At 46.4% G+C, this 18,337-nt stretch overlaps 2 protein-coding genes across 2 annotated transcripts in view; both read left to right on the top strand.

Annotated features, from left to right (window-relative positions):
- The window catches only part of CMTM7 (CKLF like MARVEL transmembrane domain containing 7), a gene marked incomplete at its 5' end in the record, with an annotated part of 47,708 nt that extends 30,718 nt beyond the window's left edge, over positions 1 to 16,990 (top strand). The window contains 4 exons of the mRNA XM_082637562.1: positions 7,060 to 7,233; positions 11,896 to 11,994; positions 14,497 to 14,578; positions 16,401 to 16,990. Of these exons, the coding sequence (XP_082493688.1) occupies positions 7,060 to 7,233; positions 11,896 to 11,994; positions 14,497 to 14,578; positions 16,401 to 16,414 (369 nt within the window). The 3' untranslated portion in view covers positions 16,415 to 16,990. The remainder of the gene's footprint in view (positions 1 to 7,059; positions 7,234 to 11,895; positions 11,995 to 14,496; positions 14,579 to 16,400) is intronic.
- Positions 1,011 to 4,874, top strand: LOC309813033 (UDP-N-acetylglucosamine transferase subunit ALG13-like). The gene is made up of 2 exons (XM_082637564.1): positions 1,011 to 3,515; positions 3,781 to 4,874. Exons 1-2 carry the CDS (start codon positions 1,026 to 1,028, stop codon positions 4,069 to 4,071), a joined length of 2,781 nt encoding a protein of 926 aa, XP_082493690.1. The 5' UTR covers positions 1,011 to 1,025; the 3' UTR covers positions 4,072 to 4,874.
- Positions 16,991 to 18,337: the final 1,347 nt, after the last annotated feature.

Here is an 18,337-nt window from a genome sequence, read left to right as displayed (position 1 = left end):
TCTGACCATCATGCATACTCCTGAGTGAAGCAAAGCCTCCCTTTGAGGCTTATAACAACCTCAAGGTGTGAATCATTATATCACTGTGGCCGGCTGGCTGGAGAGGAACTGAAAAAATGAAAATCCTCATGCTGCTCATTAGCAAAGGGAAATACGCAAATGTTGAGGGTCCTGTGTGTCAGGGCCACACTCTTCTGCTTTGATCTGTTAAGCAGAACATTCTTCACGCCTACTTTAGGCTCAAGCTGAGTGTTCTTTGCTAGCTGGTGTCCCTGTACCCGAGGACCTTGGTAGAATGCTGGCAGTGAGGGGCTTTGGAAAATAGAGTTTTTAGCGTTAGCCACTTTAACCAGCGTTAGATCCATTTCGTGATCTAATTCTCATTGCAGACTCAATTTTCTACAGCGGGGTTTCTCCACAGTAGGACAGTAGTTTGAAGGCTACACTTGAGGCCTGATAGTTCTGTATTACGGGGCCTATCCTGTGCATTGTGGAGGGCGGGTAACATCCCCCCTGCAGCTGTGACAACCAGGAATGTTTCCAGACACTGCCAAATGTCCCATAGGACACGAAATCACACACACACACCCTTGGAGAATCACTGTTCTGTAGGAAAGAGGCAGTGTGAAATATTTAACCTTTGTCCTAAATTAGTTGTGCTTTTAAAATAGACCCTGAGAATCCCACCCTTCCCCAACAAGGTAGCTCTGCAAGTTCCTTCTTGCTCCCACATCTCCTTCTCAAGTCAAGTTCTCTATTCCTAGGAGCATCGGCTCTTCCTCTTGTTTTCACAGGGTCCCGCCTTATCCTGGACCAGCCCTTTGCTTCTCCTGCTCCTGAGAAGTGCCAAGATTCTGCAGCGCTGACTCCAACTGCCTTCTCGTGCCTAGACTTCGGGCTGCTTTCTGGATACCTGCATAAGCAAGCCCTGTCACTGCTACCCATTCCTACCTGCACCCTGCTTTTTCCTTCTTGTCACACCTGTGTTATTTTCTCCCCCTCCCCAACTCCACCCCCTGTGCACAATGCATAAAGGATGGAAAAAGTACTGCGGCCAGAAGTCTCTGAATGAGGCATCAATGGATGAATATTTAGGCAGCTTAGGGCTGTTTCGAAAGCTGACTGCCAAGGATGCCTCTTGCCTCTTTCGGGCTATTTCAGAGCAGTTGTTTTGCAGCCAGGTCCATCACTTGGAAATCAGGAAGGCTTGTGTCTCATATATGAGAGAAAATCAACAAACTTATGAGTCTTATGTGGAGGGATCTTTTGAGAAATACCTGGAACGGTTGGGAGATCCCAAGGAAAGTGCTGGCCATCTGGAAATAAGAGCTCTTTCTCTAATTTATAATCGGGATTTCATTCTTTATCGCTATCCTGGCAGGCCTCCAACTCATGTCACAGATAATGGCTATGAAGACAAGATTCTACTCTGCTGTTCAAGTAATGGTCATTATGATTCAGTGTACTCAAAACAATTTCAGTCAAGTGCAGCTATTTGTCAAGCTGTGTTGTATGAAATTCTCTATAAAGATGTGTTTGTTGTGGATGAAGAAGAGTTGAAGACTGCAATTGAGTTGTTTCGAAGTGGTTCCAAGAAGAACAGGAACAATGCTGTGACTAGAAGTAGGAATGTCCATATTGACTCCAAGAGTTCAACTCAGGATAGGACTGAAGAGTGGGGTGCCTGCTGCAATGTTGAAAATATACCAGAGGGGTACAATCAAGGAACAGAAGAAGCAAAGTCTCCAGAAAATCCATCAAAGATGCTCTTCCCTTATAAGGTGCTCAAAGCCCTGGATCCAGAAATCTATCGTAATGTAGAATTTGATGTTTGGCTGGACAGCAGAAAAGAACTTCAAAAATCTGATTATATGGAGTATGCTGGGAGACAGTACTATTTGGGAGACAAATGTCAGGTTCACTTGGAATCAGGTGGAAGATATTATAATGCTCATATTCAGGAAGTTGGAAATGAAAGCAATTCTGTAACAGTCTTCGTTGAAGAATTGGCAGAAAAGCATGTTGTTCCACTGGCTAACTTAAAACCACTTACCCAAGTAACACCTGTTCCTGCCTGGAATGTTACACCCAGTAGGAAAGGAAGAGGTTACCAGAAAATTTCCTGCGGCTGTGTCCCAGAAATGGCTATGTCAGAGATGGACATGAAGCAACGGAGGAAGATGTTCAAGAAAATTAGAGGGAAAGAGGTTTATATGACTATGACTTACAGCAGGGGAGACCCCCTCCTCCCACCCATGCTTCAGCACAGTATGCGTTATGGGCATGACTCTCCAATGCACTGCTCACAGACAGCTGGCGGTGTTATGTCTAATGGACGTTTTCATCCTCAACATTCATCTCAGGGACAAGGTCGGGGATATGGGACGCCCAGGGATTCACCTCGCTTTATAAACAGGCACAACATGGCAGGCCCTAAAGTTGGTTTTTACCCTGGCTCGGGTAGAAGGTGCTGCCAGAGCTATGATAACTTCTCCTATAGATCTCGTTCCTTTAGACGTAGTCACCGCCAGATGCATTGTATGAATAAGGAGTGCCAGTTTAGCTTTGTTCCAGAGAATGGACAGATGCCCAGGGGCTTGGAAGAAACCATTACTTTTTATGAAGTTGAAGAAGGGGATGAGATGTCTTATCCAGCTTTACCTAATCCTGGAGGGCCCTCTACAATGGTTCCTGCTACTTCGAGATACCATGTTGCAAGGCGAGGACATAGCTCAGGCAAACAGACTCTGAATTCAGAGGAAGGTGATGGCCAGAGTGACAGTGGGGGATATCATGAAGAATATATTTATCCTTCAGAACAAGACTATGAAACTTCAGGTGTTTACAGCACAACTGAATCTACAGCAAACTTGTCTCTTCAGGACAGAAGACCATGTTCTGTGTCTCCTCATGATACAGTTACCTCATACAGCTACCCCCAGAAGGTGGTGATGGTGAATTCTGCGGCAGTTGCAGCTCCCTGTGCAAATATTATTCCAGCTCCAGTCTTGCCTCACTGTGCAGCAGCTAATCACGCTAGTGGTACCACTTCTGTGTCCTCACAGAATGCTCTACAGCCTCTGTTTGTATCTCCGCCTACACAGGGCAGGCCAGCATTCTATCCATACCTGGCTGCTCCTGTTCCCGCCGCTGCTGCCTCTCTACCACCTCCACCTGCTCCACCTCCTCCTCCTCCTCCACCTCCTCCTCCTCCTCCTCCTCCTCCTCTTGAGGTGACAGACGCTTCAAACTTCCCACCACTACCTCCCCCTTACTCCTGCGATCCACGTGGCGGTGATCTGCCTCAAGATGCGAGCGTTTTGCAGTACTATTTCAATCTGGGATTGCGGTGCTACCACCAAAGCTTGTGGCACTCCATGGTCTGTGTGCCGCAGATGCAGCAGCAGCTTCATGTAGAGAACCATCCAGTCTATACTGAGCCGCCACCTCTGGTGAACCAAACCATTCCTCAGTTATACAGTGAGGTGGGGAGACAAGACGGCACACAGGCAGATGTATCAGCACACGGAAACAAAGAGGGAAGAAAAAGTCTCTTGCCTCTTCGGCAAGTCCAGACTTTTCCCAGACTCCCTCCCGGCTAGCCGTGGTTGGTTCACGCGGACAACGCCATTCCTCTCCCTGGGATCCAACTGAAGCCCGAACTTCAGCTCCCAGCCCCGCCCGCCCCATCAGCTCCGAAGCTCCCCTTCTCCGCCACCAGCAGTCTCCGCCCTCGAAGGGGCTTCTAGTGTGGAAACCTTTCCTCCTTCGCAGCGTCCTCCCACTGTTGCAGGTACTTTTCCAAATGCTGACCCTGCATCTGTCCCCCATGGAGCATTCTGTTATCCAGTGGTGTCAGATCCCTATGGGCAGCGACCTTTGCCAGGTTTTGATTCCTGCCTTCCTGTTGTGCCAGATTATCCCTGTGTTGCCCCCTGGCATCCAGTCAGTGCTGCATATGTTGGTTCTCAGGTTCGTGGTGCTATGAGTCCTGGGCCACTTGCCTATATTGCTTCACCTCCCTCACCTTCTCATTATGTACCTCAGAATATGGAAGATTCAGTAGTATGACGTGTTCTTGCACTGCCATTTTTCTTGTTGTTTGGTTTTTAAAAAGTGTTTTATGTTAATGTTTAAGAGTGGTTAGAGTGGTTACTGTTGTATCTGTTTTTAAGATTATTTTATCTTTTGATTTAAAGTAGTTCTTTAAAATAAAGGAATATTTCTTTGGGTTGTGAATAAGGACATTGAGATGAATGTACATGTAGCCCCATATTTGAGCATATTTCATTGTATTCAGCTGTTTTCCTGTTAGCCAGCTTGTCAACTTTGTGTTAGCTGATGGTACCAATTGATAAATGGAGTAAATCTTATGAACTATTGCCTTGGTTCCGATGTCACACATCATATTAAACCATGCAAAATTGGAAAAACTTCTACTTTTTCCTAGAAAATGAAACAACAAAACCAAGCGCATTTGCTTCTGAGTAACTAGCTTAATATTAAGTGAGAGTTCTCTTCAGGTTTCTTAAGAATTGTGTGAACTGAGTTGTGTTCTGTGATATTAATCAGTTCTGAAGGCACATGGCGCTCTGCTTTAGATTTATCCCATGTGGTGTTGTTTAATATTGGATTTATGTAACCATTTTCCTGCACAGGATTGGTGTCTTTTGCACATTTAGCAGTAAATAAAAATTAGCATTTAAAATTGAAAAAAAATAAAAAAATAAAATAAAATAAAATAAAATAGACCCTGAGACTTTATGTACATTTAACACCTGCGTGTTATTGGTTGATCCCCTGTGTGGGATGAACAAGACTTTGTTCTCTGTGAGTGGCATTCCCAGAAACTCAGAATATTCTCTCCCCTCTTCCAGTCTGCCCTTCCATGGTATTCTTATGTTGCTAATAATTGACCTGATCTGTTCATTCATTACTAGGTCATTAGTTTATTAATTCTGCACACTCATTCATTCATGTAATAATATACTTAGCAAGCTCTCACTGCAGGCCCAGGCAGGAGCAAGCACCACCTTGTAGCCAGGATTCCCACACATTTGATGGCACATCTGCCTTCCTCAGGTCGTTTGTGGTGAGGGCTCACAGTTTTTGGAAGGCGAAGCTGCATCTGACTTGGAGGAACACGATCCCTGGAATCAGACAGACTAAGGTTCAAATCGTGCCTCCGCAGCTTACATTGGACGTAGCCTTAAGCTAATTATGGAGGCTTGTGTGCCTCCATTTCCCCTTATGAGCATGGGGGTGATCTTGTTGACCTGGCAGACTTGTGGGGAGTCTCAAGGAGATCATGTACATCAAGCATCAGTAAGTGGTAATGATGAGGAAATTCGTAAATTTTCTATGGCAGGACAAACAAAAAAACGAAAACAGCAACAACAAATGACATGCCCCCTTTGTGGTAGGCCTTACCCCATGGGCAGTGTGCATCTGCATTACACATTAACCAGACCTCCTCAAAGCAGGAGGATGAGATCAACATTTGAGAAAAAGCTGGCCCCTTTCTTCACATGCCAGCATTGTAATTCTATGATTAATATATTTCTTTTTCATCTTCTATAAGGGGTTGCATTGACTAAAAAGTTTGTCTCTACGTGCATAATTGAAAAAAAAACACTTGAGGAACTGTGTACACAATGCTAACCTGTCAATATGATACATAATTTCTTTGTCTCAAAAATATATAAAGGGCTTCCCTGGTGGCGCAGTGGTTGAGAGTCCGCCTGCCGATGCAGGGGACACGGGTTCGTGCCCCGATCCCGGAAGATCCCACATGCCGCGGAGCGGCTGGGCCCGCGAGCCATGGCCGCGGAGCCTGTGTGTCCGGAGCCTGTGCTCCGCAACGGGAGAGGCCACAGCAGTGGGAGGCCCGCGTACAGCAAAAAAAAAAAAAAAAAAAATATATATATATATATATATATATAAAACTGTGGGACTATCCTGGTGGCGCAGTGGTTAAGAATCCGCCTGCCAATGCAGGGGACACGGGTTCGAGCCCTGGTCCGGGAAGATCCCACATGCTGTGGAGCAACTAAGACCGTGCGCCACAACTACTGAGCATGCGCGCCTAGAGCCCATGCTCCGCGACGAGAAGCCACCGCAGTGAGAAGCCCATGCACTGCAACGAAGAGTAGCCCCCCGGCTTCCCTGGTGGTGCAGTGGTTGAGAGTCCGCCTGCCGATGCAGGGGACATGGGTTCGTGCCCCGGCCCGGGAAGATCCCACGTGCCGCAGAGCGGCTGGGCCCGTGAGCCATGGCCACTGAGCCTGCGCGTCCGGAGCCTGTGCTCCGCAATGGGAGAGGCCACAACAGTGAGAGGCCTGCACACTGCAAAAAAAAAAGAGTAGCCCCCACTCGCCACAACTAGAGAAAGCCCGTGGGCAGCAACGAAGACCCAACGCAGACAAAAATAAATAAATAAATTTATTAAAAATATATATAAAACTGCATTTCTAACGCCTGATCAATGGAGCAGCTCTCAGAGCTTCTGATGTTTCCCAGGTTATAGTACTCAGTTTGGCCCGAATACAATTCTCTTTTCTTTCTTCTTAGCTTGCTGGTTATTTGATTTTTCATTGACAGTAACTTACTGTCTGCCAGCTGGTAGGTTATACATATGAACTGACATTTTGGTGGGTCAAAAACAGTCAAATATTGGCAACTTCCTTCAGTTCAACCTAAAATGGGAAACCTGGGGTTCAATATCACGCCGACTCTGTGGAGGTCCAGCAAATAAGGGAGGTGGTCCTGCCTGGTTATTTCCAGAATTCCTGCTTTCTCCCTGAGGATGCATCCTGCCGGCACATGGACCTCAGAGAACAGACCACTCCCTGCCGTCCTCAGCGTTCACAACGGCTTGTGTTTCAAAAGGTTGTACTGTGGGAAATTGCACTGTTCCAGCCAGTTTTTGATGGGGTAACCTGGATCGTGGCAGCTCCTCGGTTCCCTGTGGTGGTTTGTGTTTCTGTTGTTTTGTTGTTCATTCCCTGGGTGCCCATCTTGGGTGGGCATTTCTCTGATGTCTCTGTGTTCACGTCCCAGGTCTCACTGCTGATTGCCTTCATCTGCGTGAGGAGCTCTCTGTGGACCAGCTACAGTGCCTACAGCTACTTTGAAGTGGTCACCGTTTGCAACTTGATCATGATTCTCGCCTTTTACCTGGTCCACCTCTTCCGCCTGTACCGCGTGCTCACCTGTATCAGCTGGCCCCTGTCGGTAAGGGAGTGGCCGGGCCTGCTCTCGGCTTGCACGAGTCAGGATGCTGGCTGGGCGCTGAGACCTGACGAAGTCCGTCCTGTCTGCCTACCCTGCCTCCTGCACCATCCTTGGCTGCTTCAGCTCTGAATTTCCCACTGTTGGGTGGACTTCTATGCCTCATGTCCCACTGGTTTCTAAAACTCACCACTGGTTTCTAAAACTCACCTTCCAGCTACAAGAAGGCTGTGCCTTTCACCTCGGTGCTTGTTTTCTCAAGTGACAGACAATGGTCTGTGTGTGTGTGTGACTTGGAGGAGGAACATGGAGGGAAGAAGCTGATAGGGGTAATGGGTATTTACACTGTGTGAGTATTGATAAGATTTGTCAGCTAAAGTGGACTGGCAGAGTCTGAGGAGACATGTCAGAAGTTGCTAGGGTTTTTTCTTCCCACTCTATTCTTTTTAAAAACAGCTTTATTTATATATAATTCACATGTCATACAATTACCCATTGAAGTGTACAATTCAATGAATTTTAGTGTATTCCCAGACTTGTGTAACCATTACCTCAGTCATTTTTAGAATGTTTTCATCACCTCAAAAAGAAACCCTGTACCCTTTAGCTGTTACCTCCTATCCCTCATCACCTCGAGCCCTGAGCAACTACCAATTGGCTTCCTGCCTCTGTAACTTTTCCTATTCTGGACATATCATATAAATGGACTCATATATTTGGTCTTCTGTGACTAGCTTCTTTCATTTAGTAGAGTGTTTTCATGGTTTATCTATGTTGTAGCATATATCAGTACTTCATTTCTTTTTATAGCTAATATTCCATGGAAAGGATATACCACATTTTGTTTATTCATTCATCATTGATGGACATGTGGCAATTATGAATTTCCACCTTTTGGCAATTATGAATCATGCTGCTATGAACATTTTGTGTACAAATTTTGTGTGTGGACATATTTTCATTTTGCTTGGGAATATACCTAAGAGTGGAATTGCTGGGTCACATGGTAACTATGTTTAATTGTTTGAGGAACTGCCAGACTGTTTTCCAAAGTGGATGTACCACTTTACATTCCTAGCAGTGGTGTATAAAGGTTCAAATTTTTCCACATCCTTGTCAACGCTTGTTATTTCCGACTTTGAGATTTTATTCTAGTGAGTGTGAAGTTACAGCTTGTGGTTTTGATTTGCATTTCTCTGATGACTAACGATGTTAGTCATCTTTTCATGTGCTTTTTGGCCATTTGTATATTTTCCTTAGAGAAATGTCTTTTCAGATCCTTTGCCAATTTTTTGATTAAGTTGTCTTTTTATTATTGAGTTGTAAGAGTTCTTTGTATATTCTAGTTAAATGTCCCTTATCAAATATTTTCTCCCATGATTTTTTCTTTTTCTTTTCTTTTTGTCTTTACTTTCTTGATAGTATCTGTTAAAGGACAAGTTTTTTATTTTGATGAAATCTAATTTATATTTTTCTTTTGTTGTTTATGGTTTTGGTATAATATCGAAAAAGCCATTGCCAATTCAAGATCATGAAAATTCACCTCTGTGTTTTCTTTTAAGCCTTCCATACTTTTAGCTCTTACATTTAGGTGTTTGATCCATTTTGAGTTAATTTTTGTAGATAGTATGAAGCAAGGATTCAGCTTCATTCTTTTGCATGTGAATATCCTGTTGTCCCAGTTATCTGTTGGGAAGGCTATTCTTTCTCCCATTGAGTGGTCTTGGCAGCTTGTTGAAAATTAGTTGGCCACAAATGCATGGATGTATTTCTGGACTCTCAACTCTGTTGCATTGATCTTACTATACTACCTTGATCACTATGGATTTGCAGTAAGTTTTGAAGTTAGGAAGTGTGAGTCTTCCCATTTGTCCTTTTTTTTCAGGATTGTTTGGATTTTTGCCATTCCGTATGAACTTTAGAATCAGCTTTTCAGTTTCTACAAAGAAGTCAGCTGGGATTCTAATACGAATTGCATTGAATCGGTAGATAAGTTTGGAGAGTATTACCATTTTAACAATATTAAGTCATGATCCATGAACATGGGAGGTTTTCCCATTTATTTAGATCTTTTAAAATTTCTTGGGCTTCCCTGGTGGCGCAGTGGTTGAGAGTCCACCTGCCGATGCAGGGGACATGGGTTCGTGCCCCAGTTGGGGAAGATCCCACATGCTGCGGAGTGGCTGGGCCCGTGAGCCTGCGCATCCAGAGCCTGTGCGCCACAATGGGAGAGGCTGCAACAGTGAGAGGCCAGCATACCGTCAAAAAAAAAAAAAAAAAATTTCTTTCAACAATGTTTTGTAGTTTTCAGAGCATGAGTTTTATACTATTTTTGTTGAGTGTGTTCCTAAGTATCTTACCCTTTTTGATACTATTTCAAATGTAATTATTAATTTCATTTTTGGAGTGTTCATTGCAAGTGGATAGAAATACAGTTGATTTCTGTATATTGATCTTGTAGCCTCAATCTTGTTGAAATCATTTATTAGATCTAATAGATTGTTAGTGGATTCCTTAGGATTTTCTATCTATAAGAGCGTACCATCTGTGAATAGAGACAGTTTTACATTCCTTTCCAATCTAGATGCTTTTTGCTTCATTTTCTTGGCTCATTGCAAGAAATTAGTTGAATGTTGCATTAAAGTGGCAAGAGCAGATATCATTATCTTGTTCCTGATTTTAGGAGGAAAGCACTCATCTTTTATCATTAAATATGATGCTAGGTGGGGGGTTTGTAGGAGGTTTATCAAATAGAAGAAGTTACCTTCTAGTCCTACTTTGTTGTTTCCATCATGAAAGGGTGTTAGAATCTGTCAAATGCTTTTTCTTTGTCTATTGAGATAGTCATGTAGGTTTTCCCCCCAGGATTCTATTAATATGGCATATTACATTGATATTCACATGTGGAACTAACTTTGCATTACTGGGATAAATTCTGATTGGCTGTGGTGTATAATTCAGTTTATGTGTAGCTGGATTTGGTTTGCTAGGATTTTTGCATTTGTAATCATAAGATATATTATTGGTCTTTAGTTTTCCTGTGATGTCTTTGGTTTTGTTACCAGGGTAATATTGCCCTCATAGAATGATCTGGGAAGTGTTCCCTCCTCTTGTGTTCTTTAGAAGAGTTTGGGAAGAGTTGGAATTGATTCTTCTCTAAACGTTTGGTAGAATTCTGCAGTGAAGCCACCTGGTCCTGAGCGTTTCTTGTGGGTAGTGTTTTTATTATTAATTCAAATTCCACTTATTATAAATTTTATTCAGATTATTCCTACTTGAGTCATTTTCAGTAGCATGTCTTTCTAGGAATATCTCCATTTCATCTAAGTTATCTAACTTATTGGCATATGATTGATCATAGTATTCTTTTAAAATCCTTTTTATCTCTGTAAAACCAGTAGTGATGTCCCCGCTTTTATTTATTTTTGGCCACAGCTCTTTGCTTGTGGGATCTTAGTTTCGAGACCAAGGATTGAACCCAGGCCCCAGCAGTGAAAGCACTGAGTCCTAACCACTGGATTACCAGGGAATTCCCATCTGTCTTTCATTTCTGATTCTGGTCATTTGAATGTTTCTTTTTTTTTTTTCTTGATCAGTCTAGCTAAAGGTTTCTCTATTTTGTTGACCTTTTCAATGAACCAGCTATTGATTTCATTGATTTCCTCTATTTTTCTTCAGTCCTCTGTATCATTGATTTCTGCTCCAATCTTTATTTCCTTCTTTCTTCTTGCTTTAGGTTTAGTTTGCTTTCCTTTTTCCAGTGTCTTAAGGTAAAGGTTAGGTTATTAATTTGAAACCTTTCTTCATTTTTAATATAGGCCTTGAAAGCTATAAATTTCTCTCTGTAGCACACCCCACCGTCAGTGACCCTAAGCCCCAGTTCTCCTCTGATCTGGTATTTGTGGGGAGGGGAAAGGATGAGGCGAAGCATTCCTTTGTTGTCAAATGATAGAGGCCCCGCCTCATCCAGGGCCTGCAAAGACCCCATTTTATCATGGAGAGTGAATGGGGTGGACATGGATGCCCCTGTGGACCCAAGGGAAGCAAAGGCGGAGTCAGCCCTTCCTGCAGACCCCTCAGCAGTCTGGCCTGAGGGCACACTTCCAACAGAAAAGAAGAGGGAAGACAAAATGAGGACAGAACTGGGAGGACTTTTGTTCACGGAATGGGGAGACCCTCCAGGCAGCCACCAAAACCAGCACATTGCTAGCCCAGAACTTTCTCTGAAGCAGAAGCGAAGGCACACATCTTTTTAAGGGGCTTTGCTTCTCAGAGCTGGAGCTTCATTTAAACTCTCCATCCTTGGAGTTGGAAGCAGCTCATTTGCTTGTTAGTAAGCTTTGGCCGGAGGTCAAGGTACCGTGGACAGATTGACCTCAGGAGTGGAGTGGTCCTTAGGGGACATCTCTCCTCACCCGAGAAGCATCCTTTCTCTTTGTCGCCTCTCTTCCTGCCTGCCTGGCGTCTTTTCTCTCTTGTGTGGCCTCATCCTGGCTGGCCTTCCTTTCTCGTTGCCAGTGAGCTTCGCTGCTCCTGCCAGGGTGTTACAGGGAGAAGAGGAAGTGTCACTCCCTCCCTTCCATTCATCTCTCCTGGCACCCAGGTGCCTCTGAGAACCAGGAGTGGAGCTCCCTACCCACTGCTCTGCTTTGTTTTTGCCCCCAGGAACTCCTGCACTATTTAATCGGTACCCTGCTTCTCCTAATCGCGTCCATCGTGGCAGCTTCCAAGAGTTACAACCAGAGCCGACTGGTGGCTGGAGCGGTGAGGACATTCTCCGGGAGGCGGCAGGAGTGAATTCCTGTTCCAAATGCTCATTTTCTTCCTCTCGGGGCAGCAAAGGGGTTGTTCTCTGGGGCCTTTCTTTCTCAGAATCAGTCCGGACCTTGATCCACCAGCAGTGGTCTGCAAAGAGCCTTAAACTTGGGCCCACGGTGGAGGGTGTCAGAAGGTGGATGGGCAGGGCTGTTACAAACTCAAATGGCCCCAGCGGCCCAGGCCTCTTTCTCTTACAGCCACTCCTTAAATCAGGGGGCAAGTAGGTTTTAATTCTCATGTTCACCCTGGTCATTTGCTCATGGCTGTCTCAGCCCCGTTCAGGGAAAGGTTCTGATGCCTTTTTCCAGCCCAGGGGAACATTATTGTGATCAGCTAGTGATAATCTGCCGTGAGTCCTAGCTTTGCCATTCCTGACTTTTAACAGTATTCAGTCCAGGAGATAACACTCCTGTACCTTTCATAGGTGAAAACTGACACATCTGCTAACCTGAATAGAAGTAGCATGGAAGTGGACAAAACAGTGCTATGGGAGCGATATATATTTATCACACAGATACACATATGTGTATATACATTATTGTAAAAAGATCTATAGATTGGTGTCATCTGATTTCTGATTTAGCTAATTGTTTACAGTTTGGAAGTCTGTAGGCCAGAACTGATGTGCCTCACTTTTCAAACGAGTTTTAAGAAAAGCTCTCTGTGTGATAGTCACTCACTTCCACACGGTACCAAAATTCTCTTGACTTTGGGCCAAGAGTGGGTGAGTGCGTGGAATTCCACGGAGGGGTGGAATCTGCACGGGGCAGAAGGTCACCGCGGAGGGGCAGCCAAACCCCTGAGCACTCGTGCCCCTTAAGCACCTTCCCCCCCTCCCCAGGCAGTTTCCAAGAAGAGGAATGGTTGCCCCCTGCCCAGCTGCAGGCAGGCTGGCAGAGGGGGGACAGAAGAGCTTGGCACCCGCTGTGTTTCAGGACCATGCGGGGAGATTCCCACTGGGTTTCCTCATTGAAGTGGCACATTACAATGTTAGCCCTGGAATCCCAATAAACCCCATTTGTCATACACGATCTCTGTGCCTAGGACCAAGCATGGGCCGGGCGAGGGGCCAGAAGAAATGAAAAGACATGGTCCCTGCTGCTGAGAAAGTGGTGATCTAGCTTAGGAGGCCAGGGCACATGAAACAATTAGCACACAAGGCACTGTCATCCCGAAGAGCATTGTGTAGCCCTATAATAAACTGTTCAGTTATGCAGTGTGGACAGTTGGAGACTGGGATGGTGTATAATGTGCTAATTGTGTGGAACAGACAATGAGAGGCCAGGACAGGCTCTAATAGGCTGATTATGTGGTGCAGACAGTTGGTGCAAAAGGAGCCACGGCAATGGACGGGGTCGGGGGTGGGGTGACGGGCAGCCACGTGTGGAAACCAGCAGTTAGGTTGGATAATCCTGCGCTTGGTCTGGCTGCTCCTGGGCTGGACCTCAGGGAGCTCCCAGCCGTGCACTTGGAGGGCCCGAGGACACCTGGGCAACAGGCAAGCAGAGGTGGACTCTGGGCTCAGATCTCTGGTCTGGCCCTTGCTGGCTCCACATTCCTGGGCTGAAGAGTTGACCTCCCGTCCCTGATTTCCTGAGCTGAAAAATGAGGGCGGAGAGGTAACAGCCGTGCCCACCTGGCAGAGCTGTGCGGGTTCCTTTAAAGGCCTTAGAACACTGCCTGGTACGAAGTAAGCGCTCAGTCAGTGTTAGCTGCTGCAGCTGCGAGTGTTGTTGACAAGTCAGGAGAGGCTACAGGCTTCCAAGTTCCAGGCCAAGACACCTGAGTCCCTGCCTGCTTCTTGCTCCATCGTTTAATGAGCCACCGTGAGGCCCTTTCCTTATCACAAATGAGGCGGCTGCTCTGCTCTAGGTGCTCACAGCCGAGCACAGAAAGGAAAGGCGCGCTGCCTGAGCTTACTTCAGCCTAATGTTACTTAAATACATGCAAACCTAAGACTAGGTATTAGAGCCTCAGCTTCTGGCTCCAACACAGCTGTAAAGCCAGCCAGACAGAAAGCCTTTATGGATGAAGTGCAGATGATGGTACCACACCAAGAAAATCCATTTGAACGTTAATGTGTTAAAAACCCAAATTAAAGTGTACTGTTCCTCCTCTTTCTGTCTTATTAGCCCAGGATAATTAAAGTGCGGTGGCTTGGCCCCAGCTCGGCTGTAAACATAAACCCGAGCGTGGGCAGGTAGTTGCCTAGAGAAGAGGCGAGGGGTGGCGACCGGAGGCCTGACTGTGTCCCAGCTGCGGGCCCGGCTAGGGCCCGGGCGTCACCTCCACACCTGAGCGAGGACAGGTGGCCGGGTCACTTGAGTCCCTGAGCTCCCTCCCAGCCACAGCTGGTATAGGAAACAGGCCCAGGGATGAGCAGCAGAAAGGGCTGCCCGAGTGACTGCCCTTGGCCTGGGCGCTTCCTGCCCCCTTTCTCCCGTGCAGATCTTCGGTTTCCTGGCCACCTTCCTCTGCCTGGCGAGCGTGTGGCTGTCCTACAAGATCTCGTGCGTGACCCAGTCAACAGGTGAGTTCTGGTCTGAAAACAGATGACCAAGAAGGTTCCCTCTGCTCAGGAACGGGAGGACACAGGCTCTGGAGCTCGGCAGTCGGGAACCACCCTGCTGCAGAGGACCCTGTGCTCCGTCTCGTCTCCACAGCGCCCAGGGGCACCCTAACATCTACGTCTCTGATGGCCAAGCGTTTTCTTTAAATGAGTTTCCTAACGACAAAAATAAAATGTAATACATATAGAAAATCGAAATAAGAAAAAAATTTTTAAAAATAAAAACCATTATCACACTACCCAGAAATAGTATCTGCTGGGTGTCTATCCTTCCTGCATTTCCTCTCTGAGTATATATAGAGAGATGTGCTTGTTTTGTTTGTTTGGCTGCCCCGTGTGGCTTGCAGGATCTTAGTTCCCCGACCAGGGAGCAAAACCATGCTCCCTGCAGTGGAAGCACGGAGTCTTAACCACTGGACCGCCAGGGAAGTCCCAACACATGTGCATTTATTAAAGGATCAGAGTTGATGTATTATTTTGTAACCTTCTCTTCTGCTGCTACCTAGCCTCCTATCAGGCACTTTCCCCACATCATTAGGTGTCCTTCTCTGGCATCCTTCATGGCTCCACGGTGTTGCACTGGCTCCATTGCATGTCGGTGCCGTAGTTTACTTGTCTCCTATTTGAGGGCATTAGGTTTGTTTTTTTATTTTTTAAAAAAAATTCTTTCCTACTAAACAGTGCTGTAATGAATATCCTTGTAAATATATCCCTATACACACACTTAATATTTTTTATCTTTAGAATAAATTTCTAGAAATAGAATTGCTGAAAGTCAAACCAGCTATTTCGGTTAATTTACTTCTTTCTTTGATCCAGCACTTCCTTTCTTTCTTCTTTTTCTTTGTTTTTTAAAAATACAGTAAAAATATCGAAGCACCTTACCTTGCCCAGCAGAGAGGTTGCCACAGCAGCGCTTCAATCTTAATGGTCCCACTGGCAAAAAGCTAACAGGGGCCTCCCTGGTGGCGCAGTGGTTGAGAGTCCGCCTGCCGATGCAGGGGATACGGGTTCGTGCCCCGGTCTGGGAGGATCCCATATGCCGCGGAGCGGCTGGGCCCGTGAGCCATGGCCGCTGGGCCTGCGCATCCGGAGCCTGTGCTCCGCAACGGGAGAGGCCACAACAGTGAGAGGCCCGCATACCGCAAAAAGAAAAAAAAAAAAAAAAAAAAAAAAAAAAAAAAAAAGCTAACAGAAGGCTAGGTGAAAGGAGCCAGTCACCAAGGACCACATATTGTAGGATTCCATTTAGGGAAAATGTCCAAAATAGACAAATTCACAGAGACAGAGAGTAGGGTAGTGGTTGCTTAGGGCTGGCGGGAGGGGATACAGGGGTGACTGCACATGCCTGTGGTGCTTCTTTTGGAAGTGATGAGAATGTTCTAAAATTGGGGTAGCTGCACAATTCTGTGAATATAGTGCAAACGGCGGAATTGAACACTTTAAATGGGTGAACTGTATGGTATATGAATTATATGTCTGTGAAGCTGTTTAAGAAAAAATGAATGATGAAAAAAGAATGCGAAAAAGTTAATAGGTAATGTCTAAAAGTAATCTGTAAGTGTAAGTATACATATACTAGGTAAAATTACGGAGGAAGAGCCAAAGGAAACAGCTGAAGAAGTTACAGTACCTCTGAGGAAGAGGCCTGGGGTGGAGAGGAGCAGGGAGGTGGATCATCATTGCCACGGGCGGTGGTGCGGGCGGGGGGAGGCAGCGCATGCGCAGCCGTGGGGCAGCCCTGCCGGCCGAGCTCTCCCAACTCTGCCGCTTCCTTCCCCAGATGCCGCCGTCTGATGCCCTAACAGCCCGCCAGCCCTGTAGGAGGCGCTGCAGGACGTGTGACCCACGCGGATGGAGGGGCTTGAGCCGGCGGCCGCAGGAGAGACCGGGGTCTGGGTCCCCGGGCCGGTGGGTGCGGGACGGGCCCTTCCTCCGGCTCCTGAGCGGGTCCAGCCTCTCTCGCCAGCCTTCTTCACTTCCTCAGAGAATATTCCTCCCCGTCCGGGAAAGAAAAGCAGCCTCCAGGGAAATCTGATCTCTCTCTCTCCTGCTTTAGAACCGCCTCAGGGACTGATGCCCCCCTCCCCCAGTTAAGGTGAAGGGGTGGTTTTTGAATACTCTGCCGAACCCTTCCCCTCTCCCCAGCCCTCGGGGAGGGGCGCTGCCTTAAATCCTCTTGTGAAAACACAGCCACCTCCTAATTTATCTCGCTTGGAAATCTGGTCTTGAAGGTACCCTCTTTCTTAAAGTGAGGCTTACGGGAGCACCATGCGGTCAGCCTGTCCCCAGATAGGAGCTCTTGGCTCCTTTCCTGTTGTTACCATTGTGTACGTGTTTGTGTGTTTTTAAATAAAATGTTGACTTGGCCAATTGCAGAAGGATTTCTTACTAAGTTAGAAGAAGGCTGTGAAGTGAGCGCTACCTGGGGGTCCACTGGAGGTAAGAGGAGCAGAGGGTGCAGATGGTCCTGGCCTCTCAAGATTTGAGTATTTTCTTTTTTTATAAATTATTTATTTAATTTTGGCCGTGTTGGGTCTTTGTTGCTGGGCGCGGGCTTCCTCTAGTTGTGGAGAGCGGGGGCCACTCTTCCATGCGATGCGCGGGCTTCTCTCATTGCGGTGGCTTCTCTTGTTGAGGAGCACTGGCTCTAGGCGCGCGGGCTTCGGTAGTTGGGGCGCACAGGCTTAGTTGCTCCGCGGCATGTGGGATCTTCCCGGACCAGGGCTCGAACCCATGTCCCCTGCATTGGCACGCGGATTCTTAACCACTGTGAAACCAGTGAAGTCCTTGTGTATTTTCAAAGTAAATTGATATAAAGGGTGGAAGCCAGTACTGTTTACACAAGACTCAAAAGCAACACAGGCAGCCTTTAAAAAGAGGGCAGTTCTAATACATGCTACACCATGGATGAACCTTGAAGATATTATGTTAAGTGAAATAAGCCAGACACAAAAGGACAAATACTGTATGATTTTAGTTACATGAGGTGCATAGTGTAGGCAAAATTCAGAGAGACAGGAAGTAAAATGGTGGTTGGTTGCCAGGGTCTGGAGGGAGGGGCCCTGGTGTGAGTGTTTAATGCGTACAGTTTCCATTTGGGAAGATGAAAACATTCTGGTTGGGACTTACATGGTGGTCCAGTGGTTAGGACTCCGTGCTTCCACTGCAGGGGATACAGGTTTGATCCCTGGTCGGGGAACTAAGATCCCACATGCCGAGAAGCCAAAAAAAGAACAAAACATTCTGGAGATGGACGGTGGTGATGGCTGCACAATAATCTAAATGTAATTAATGCCACTGCACTGTATAACTAAAATTTGTTAAAACGGTTAACTTTTATGTTATGTATATTTTACCACGATTTTTTCTTTTTTTAAAGCAAGGCAGGACCTTCTGTCTAAGGCACCTAAGTAGCTGCAAAGCTACTTGGGAAATGGAGGAAGGCAGAGGTCCAATTACGCACACCCCACAGCAGGCACCACAGCCCAGCAGAGGCCAGCACCGTGTTTTCACAGCTAAGCGTCGCAGGTGTAAAGGATACAGGCTGCAGGATGTGTGTGTCTTCTCTACACCAGGTGCTCTCTGGGGCTGCTCACCCAGGGGGAGTGCCCAGGCGTAAGCCAAACTCTGTCCCAGCACGGGGAGGTGACCCACTGAGCAGACCCAGCCAGGCAGGACCAAGCCAAGGTGTGAGAGGAGGGAAGACTGGACCCATGG

The sequence above is a fragment of the Mesoplodon mirus genome (genome assembly GCF_964341445.2).
Source record: "Mesoplodon mirus genome assembly, chromosome: 12".
NCBI classification, from domain to species: Eukaryota; Metazoa; Chordata; class Mammalia; order Artiodactyla; family Ziphiidae; genus Mesoplodon; species Mesoplodon mirus.
The sequence above is the reverse complement of the archived record's forward strand: the minus strand, read 5'-3'. Positions and strand labels throughout refer to the sequence as shown.